Raw genomic sequence first — 8,498 nt, 5'->3', positions numbered from 1 at the left:
AGCTCTCCTGGTGCGCATGCGCACATATTCCAGAACCGGAAGCAGCGCAGAGCCGAGCATGGCGGCGGCAGCAGCGGCCGAAAGTGTCTTGGCGAGCCAACGAGAGGAGCCGGTTAGAGGTAGGCGAGGTGGATGGGGATGTCGTTTCCAGATGGAGACCTGAGGCTCCGGATGGGGCCCCGGATGCCGGCCTCACCTGGCAGGAGCGGGCAGGTCGGAGGGGCGTACCTGTGTATGTGCAAGTGTTTGTTCTGTCGGGGGAATGAGATGGTTTGGCCGCGGAATGGGGTGGGAGCCGGAGCCGGAGCCGGTGCGAGGAAGCACAGCTGATGTGTCAGGTGGGGCAAGGACGAAGTGAGGGACTTGAAACTATGGCACATGGAGAATTTAACCGACTTGATCGAATGAGGACAGGCGGAGGACTGTGGGCAGCAGATGCTCCTGCTGGATTAGGACCGGGCGTGGGGCGGGACACTTAACTCATTCTGCTTTGGTCCAGACGATGCCGCCGTGGAGACAGCCGAGGAAGCAAAGGAGCCCGCTGAGGCCGACATCACTGAGCTGTGCCGGGACATGTTCTCCAAAATGGCAACTTACCTGACTGGGGAACTGACGGGTGAGGCACGGTCGGGTGGATTCGGGTAGTGCGGTGCACCCCTCACTGGAGCTGCGGTTTGGCTTGGGGGAGACCTGGGAGGTGCTTCAGCAGACGTGGTCTGCGGCACCCTCCTAACCCCACCTGCCCTGAAACTTCCCTGTTGAAAGTTTGGGCCGTCATGAATGGGAAGGAAAGAGGGCCATTCCTTCTTAGGAGAAGTTCACGAAATACCTTCCGAAACACATAAGAATGCTTAATACAACTCTACAGCCTCTATATTGCAGTCTAACGCTGAGAAAGCAAGACATAACTCATCAAGAAGAGCTTCTTTAGGGGAAGTGTATTTGGAGCAGGGCTGTGAATGGAATGATTGGCCAAAAGGGGGCGGGAAATGGCTAGTGAATGAAGTGGTGCAGGGGCATAGTTTTTTTTTTGGCTAAAACAGCTGTATTTACTGCGCAAAAAGTAAAGGGATTGGGGACTGGAGAGTGGCCTACAGATTTAGGGACCTGTTAGATTGGTTTGAGGATTTGGTGACTCACCCCTAGGGACATGATTAAGTTTTTGGTTCATAGTGTATTTCCAGGTGGTACATGATCTATGTGTGGAAGAGGGTCCAATAGGTGAAGTCTGGTCCCGTGTGGTCTCTCATACACAGTTATTCCATTGTCTCATATGGGAAAGTGCTGTGAGCTAAATTTAGGAGCCAGAATCAATGACAAAAGTCTTGATGCACAATAGAGCCAGAAGTTATTTCAGGACTCCTTGTGAGTCTATCAGTTTGATTATCTATCTATCTATCTATCTATCATCTATCTATCTATATATCTCTGAGCAGGAGAAACTAAAAACTAGATTTTTGGCTTTTCTTTTAAAATTCTAAAGAGCCTGACCAGGCAGTGGCACAGTAGTTAGAGCATCGGCATCGGCCTGGGGTGCTCAGGACCCAGGTTCAAAACCCTGGGATTGTTGGTTTAGCGAGGGCTTAGCAGCTTGAGCACGGGGTTGCCAGCTTGAGCGTGGGATCATAGACATGACCCCATGTTCACTGGCTTGAGCCCAGGGTCGCTGGCTTGAGCCCAAGGTCATTAGCTTGAGCAAGGGGGTCACTGGCTTGGCTGGGGCCCTCTCATATGTGTCAAGGCACATATGAGAAAGCAATCAATGAACAACTTATGTGCCACAACTATGAGTTGATGCTTCTCATTTTTCTCCCTTCCTGTCTGTCTGTCTATCTGTCTCTCTTTCCTGTGCACACGCACATGCTTAAAAAAAATAGAAATTTTAAGATTTGGCAATACTAGTCCCTCATTCTTGTGAGGCAATGAGTGATTGGAGCTGAGCAGCGGTCTCCTTTACATGGATAGTTCTATGCCTTTTGTCCCCACCACTCTCTGTTTTCTCCTTTTTACTGAGACTTGGTGTCAGTTGCCATTTACCACCATTCTTATATTGTGTTTTTAGTACTGGTACAGAAATGATTTTCTGCGCCAATATCATTATTAAAACTGGTAAAGTAAATGATCAACTAAAGGACCACATATTCCAAGAAGGGGGAGAGAGCATATTTCTTTATGGAAGTGACTTATCTTATGTGTTTAATATGCAAACACCTGGCTTGCTTTACTTATATACATGATCTGGATGGCTCCTAAGTATTTGAGTGTCTGTTTTAAAGAGACTAATTTGATAGAGCATATGGGTATGGAGGAGAGTGACAGAGACAGATGAAGAGTATTCCAGAAGAGAAGTAATGATGATCTGTGACAGAGTGATGGTAAAAGGCATGGAAAGGAGGGCCTGGGTGCAGGAACATGAAAGAAGTGGAATTTATAGGATTTGTTAAATGAGGCATGGGAGCAGCCGAAAATGGATGTGTTTGAGCTATTAAACCTGGCTGGTCCCTTCAATCAAAATAGGGAAGTTGGAAAGAGGAACCATGTTTAGTGTGAAAGTAATATTTTCATTTTTGTCTTTGCTGACTTTAGATATTACCAGGACACTCAGCTGACTGTTATCAAAATGCTCAGGTGACTTACGGGAATCCAGAGCTCAAAGAGTGATTAGAGCAGGAGAAACAGGTCTGGGAGTCACCTGCATAGTGCTGTGAGCTGAGGCTGTGCAGGATGACATTGGCAAGGAAGAGCTTAGAGGTATATAAGAGAGTCTTGACCAAAATCTCAGGGTGTGTTGGTATAGCACAGTTAATTTGTTTTTATAACAGTATTTGAAGTACTTAGGTTTTCAAATTAACTAATAAAATTAATTTTAAGCAGATTATAATTTCCCCAAGTTGTCATTCTTACTTGCACCCATGCCTTTTTGAGTTTGAAAGGGAATAAATACCATGGGAGTGCCCTGGGAATGTGCCACCCGTATAAGCATCAGTCATATGTCATAGCTGAGAAAAGTTGATAACTGGTAGTTGTGGAGGTTGGATTAAAAAGGATCTGACATAGCCTGACCTGTGGTGGTGCAGTGGATAAAATGTCAACGTGGAACACTGAGGTTGCTGGTTCAAAATGCCAGGCTTGCCTGGTCAAGGCACATATGACAAGCAACTATGAGTTGATGCTTCCCACTTTTCCTCCCACCACTCCTTCTCTCTCTTTCTCTTTTCTCTCACTCTCCTCTCTCTAAAATCAATAAATAAAATTAAAAAAAATCTGACATAGAAATCTAACAAAAACAGTTAGAAGGAGATATAAAAATCAGTATAGCACAGTATACAGATCTATAACAGCCAAGGGAGAATTTCATGAAGAGAGGGAGATCATAGTGTCAGATACTATGGAGTGGTTCAGGAGGATAATAACTATGGATCTCATGGTTAGAGCACTGATACCTTGGAGCATGTAATTTCCCTGGATGGTGGGGGCAGAGGCCAGACTGCCAGGGTTCACATGAGTGAATGGTGAGGAAGAAGGAGGCTACTCTTTCAGAAGGGTTAGCGGTAGAGCTCCTATTCTTTTCTGAACAAATGAGGGAGAATAGAAAGAGTGCTTCTGGGCTGGAGGAAACCTGAATATATTTCTAGATAGAAAGGAAGGTCCAGGGTGGAAAGATAGTGGAAATGCAAGAGAAAGATCGTTGGAAAGAGGCGCTAAAGAGGGTATGGGATCAAAAGCACAGGAGAAAGAATTGTCTTGGCAGCAATAGGAGCACTTGCCTCTTGGGAAGATATTAAGGTACAGAGAAATTTTGAAGTGAGGCAAAAGGTTTGAGACAGCGTATGTAAGCGGCTTGGCTTTCAGGAAAATTGGAGGAGAAGCCATGTGTTAGGAGTAGGGATGGGAAAGAGAATTGAGGATATGAGAAGCAGGCAAAGGGTTTAGAAAAGCCAGTGCATAAAATGCAATATAGAATCACACAGTAATAAATGAGTTATTAAGAAGTGGTGAGGTCCTCGTTGATTTTATAGATATTTATGACACAATCTCCCTATTTAAGTGTTTCATACTGTAGAAATACCAAGACTATTTTACTTCCCCTATCTTAGAACATAAATATATCATATCCCTTTTTTAACTCAGATCCTGAAGTTTTCTGGATCTTACTTGGTTTAAATAGTTTACTGCTTGTCGCCTGAGTTGCTGCTGAAGCATTCAGAGTACACAGGCTGAGTATAAATGTCACAGATCAAAAGTGGCTTGCTCCTTTCACATTTCCTAAGTCCTGCCTTGAACTACCATTTGGCCTCTAATTCTACATTCCAGTGATATGAGACAAATGTTAATGGCATCATATCTTCTGTTTGTTTTAAAGCCACCAGCGAAGACTATAAGCTCCTGGAAAATATGAATAAATTAACCAGCCTGAAGTATCTTGAAATGAAAGATATTGCTATAAACATTAGTAGAAACTTAAAGGACTTAAACCAGAAATGTAAGTGATCATTTTTATAATTAAACGTGTTTGTATTAAATGTTCTTTGTGCTCGGGTATATGGATAATGAGAGGAACATGGACCCTGTACTCAGGGAGCTCATTTTCTAAAAGTGAATTACAAAGTTAAGGTGAATTTCTTCTTTTCAGAGGAGCAGCATGTTTTGGTGTGGTTATTTCTGCTTCTGAATCTTGATTGATTAGTTTATTCCTGGAAAGGGATAGGGGAGAGAAAGAGTGGCCAGATTCGGATTTAACAGGAATATCAGTGAATTGACTTAACAGCGAAATCCATAAAGGGCTACTCCATAAACAGAAAACCAGAATGTCTATCTATAAATGGAAGTTGCTAATTAAGGCTGGTAGACTATATTTTTCCATTAACTTATATTTGTGTTCCTGTCTCTTTCTTTATCTGGGAACCCAAGAAATAGAATCAGTAATGGAAAGATTGCTTGAGGAGTAAGGAATTTTTTTTTAAAGGATTTTGCTATTTGCTATACAAATATACATTTCATCTTTTTACACTCACTCAGGTCAGACCTAAGTTTTTTAGAGAACATGAACATTCAAGTCTGCAGCTCCCAGGGCATTGTAACTGATGCACTCGCCCTTGGACAGGGTTTGCAACTGACGGAGTGCTGAGAGAGCAACAGGCTCGGGGCTGGGAGACACTGTCCATGTTCTCAGAAAACACACAAAACCTTAGAGGAGTAAGAAATTTAAAAGAGACAAAGTTAATGGATGAGAGAGACTTGCTTGGTCTAGGTCAGGGGTCCCTAAAGTACGGCCTGCGGGCCACATGCGGCCCCCTGAGGCCATTTATCCGGCCCCCGCCGCACTTCCGGAAGGGGCACCTCTTTCATTGGTGGTCAGTGAGAGGAGCACATTGACCATCTCATTAGCCAAAAGCAGGCCCATAGTTCCCATTGAAATACTGGTCAGTTTGTTGATTTAAATTTACTTGTTCTTTATTTTAAATATTGTATTTGTTCCCGTTTTGTTTTTTTTACTTTAAAATAAGATATGTGCAGTGTGCATAGGGATTTGTTCATAGTTTTTTCTTATAGTCCAGCCCTCCAACGGTCTGAGGGACAGTGAACTGGCCCCCTGTGTAAAAAGTTTGGGGACCCCTGGTCTAGGTCACAGTTGTGCCTGATCAGCTAGCATTTGTTTTTTAAAGCATTTGTCCAGCTAATGGAGTCATGTCACCCTACCTTGTTTTTCTTGGGCAGAGCTGGAGAGATACTAGCATTTTTACTTTTTCATTCTTTTCTGTTCAACTTGTTGAGGCCATGCAAACATGTGGTCTGTCTTTGTTTTTAAAGATGCTGAACTACAGCCTTATCTGGATCAAATCAATGTAATTGAGGAGCAGGTAGCTGCTCTCGAGCAGGCAGCGTACAAGTTGGATGCATATTCAAAAAAACTGGGTAACCATTTTTATTTCTGTTTTGATTTAATAAGAGTACCTGCCAGTATGACTGTAGCTAATATGATAGTTAACATTTATGATGTTCCTACGATGATCTATTTTAATCTTCACAAAATCTTAGTGAGAATAATTTTTTAGTAGTACGTAGTAGTAATAAAAACATTTCCTGAGTACTTGATATATCAGACGCTGTTCTTGGTGCTTTACCTATATTGTTTTATATCCTCCCAGTAATCTATGAGGTTAAGTACATGATTTTTATCCCAGTTTTATAGAGGAGGAAACTGTGGTTGAAGAGGTTAAATAACTTGCATAAGAATGCAAAGCTACCTGACCAGGTGGTGGCGCAGTGGATAGAGTGTCGGACTGGGATGCAGAGGACCCAGGTTCGAGACCCTGAGGTTGCCAGCTTGAGTGCGGGCTCATCTGGTTTGAGCAAAGCTCACCAGCTTAGACCCAAAGTCGCTGGCTTGAGCAAGGGGTTACTCGGTCTGCTGAAGGCCACGGTCAAGGCACATATGAGAGAGCAATCAATGAACAACTAAGCTGTCGCAACAAAAAAACTAATGATTGATGCTTCTCATCTCTCTCCATTCCTATCTGTCTGTCCCTATCTATTCCTCTCTCTGTCTCTGTTAAAAAAAAAAAAAAAAAAAAGGGGGATGCAAAGCTAGTATATGGAAGAGCTGTATTCCAAACTAGGTCTGATTGATTGCAAAGCTCAAGCTCTTAATTGCAGTTCAGCAGGCTAAAGCATCTTTGATACTGTAGGTACATGTCATAAAAATCAGAATAGTCCACCAAGGATTTTCTTGTAGGCTTACTTTTTCTTTAAGAAAGAAACTATTTTTTGTGTTGATAGTTTGCTAACTGGTTCTGGCTCTTATATCCATGACTAAAAATAACGAAGTTGTTTTTATTCTGCATATAATTTACGGATTGTTTTATTTTCATCATTGACAATTGTTGGCTACTTCAAGAGAGTGGTTTGTAAAGGTGACTTTTTATATACCCTTCTGGTCCCAAGATTATGGCCAGAGGGATAGCAAGGTCACCAAGAATAATTTGGAAATTGCCAAGGACTTGTTTCAAAGTGTTTTCAAGTCTGACCGAGAATTCTGACATTTATGGAGGGGGAAAAAAAAGAGTGGTTTGTAGCAGACTGAGATTGGTTGTGGGTGATGATTAACTGTTTCATTGTCCACAATTAAATTACTGAATGGTGACTGTGAAGAAGGCATTGTACCAAGGTGCGTTTAAGGTTTTAAAAGAAAAGGAAATCCATTCCGTTAAGAAGCCTATTTCATGGTCTTTTAAATCTTTGTATCTTTCAAAATAGCTTTAATTCCTGAAAGTTCCAGTCTGGCTCCTAAGGGTGTCTGGCACAGTGACTGGAGAGGCAATTTCCTGTGCTCCTGGTGGCTCAGGTGCCAGGAGATGTGCTTACTCCTGATGGAGCCATCTGAGCAGGGACTGTTGACAGGGTTAGAACAGTGACCTTGTGTTGGGTTCTATTCTATGTGCATGTGTTTGACTTCTTACCTTAAGCTGTGCCTATCTATAAAATTTGGACAGATACCCAAGTAGCTATCCTTAGCTAAGGTGGTAGTTAACATTTGTGGTGTGCCTACAATTTGGACAAAGTTTGGACAGCTGATGAGATTGAAGCCAATACATTTTATAAAAATGTAACAGATGTTTTTTAATTTGCTTGGAAATACTAACAAAAAAGTATCTCTCTAAGAGCCAGTTTTAAATATAACTTCCTCTCCCTTCTCTCCCCTTTTCCATCCCTGCCCCTGGCAGAAGCCAAGTACAAGAAGCTGGAGAAGCGATGAAAAACTTATTCCTGTGGAACAAAGTCAGTTTCAATATGGAAGAATGTTTTATAAGGACCTCAATCCTGAGGCTGATGAATTGTTAAAACTCCTCAAAAGAAAATCACGTTGGCCGTCCCAGAAACATCCCACCATTGGAGGAAACTGGAGAACTGTGACTACCCCTGAATTTCTGTGGGGGCAATATTCCTCGGAAACACACACTATAACCCCTTACCTTTTATTTGAATGCTTAATTATCCACTTAGGACACAGAGTCTCTCAAAGTTCAGGATAAAGCTGGGTTTTTCAGTCGAATCAAATGAGAGGGCTTATTTTCTAAACTGGCTGGAATTTTGAGTTACTGTGTAAGTGGTTGGTTTTTCTATTGATGCTAATGTATTGCTAACAAGATTCTAAATTAAAAATGAAAACAAAAACTTCTTTACAGTTTATCATCTTTTGAGTCAATAATTCACTTTTCCATATCATTGCAAATAATAGAAAACCTTAACATAATTTCAGGCTGAGCTCTCTAGACCAGGGGTCCCCAAACTTTTTACACAGGGGGCCAGTTCACTGTCCCTCAGACCATTGGAGGGCCGGACTATAAAAAAAACGATGAACAAATCCCTATGCACACTGCACATATCTTTTTAAAGTAAAAAACAAAACGGGAACAAATATAACATTTAAAATAATGAACAAGTAAATTTAAATCAACAAACTGACCAGTATTTCAATGGGAACTATGCTCCTCTCA

At 42.0% G+C, this 8,498-nt stretch overlaps 1 protein-coding gene across 1 annotated transcript; it reads left to right on the top strand.

Annotated features, from left to right (window-relative positions):
- Positions 1-8,174, top strand: BLOC1S2 (biogenesis of lysosomal organelles complex 1 subunit 2). Its single transcript, XM_066238966.1, has 5 exons — positions 1-119; positions 500-616; positions 4,364-4,483; positions 5,812-5,916; positions 7,725-8,174. The coding sequence occupies exons 1-5, from the start codon at positions 17-19 to the stop codon at positions 7,754-7,756; spliced, it is 477 nt and encodes a 158-aa protein (XP_066095063.1). The 5' UTR covers positions 1-16; the 3' UTR covers positions 7,757-8,174.
- Positions 8,175-8,498: the final 324 nt, after the last annotated feature.

The sequence above is a fragment of the Saccopteryx bilineata genome, chromosome 7 (genome assembly GCF_036850765.1).
Source record: "Saccopteryx bilineata isolate mSacBil1 chromosome 7, mSacBil1_pri_phased_curated, whole genome shotgun sequence".
NCBI lineage: Eukaryota > Metazoa > Chordata > Mammalia > Chiroptera > Emballonuridae > Saccopteryx > Saccopteryx bilineata.
The sequence above is the reverse complement of the archived record's forward strand: the minus strand, read 5'-3'. Positions and strand labels throughout refer to the sequence as shown.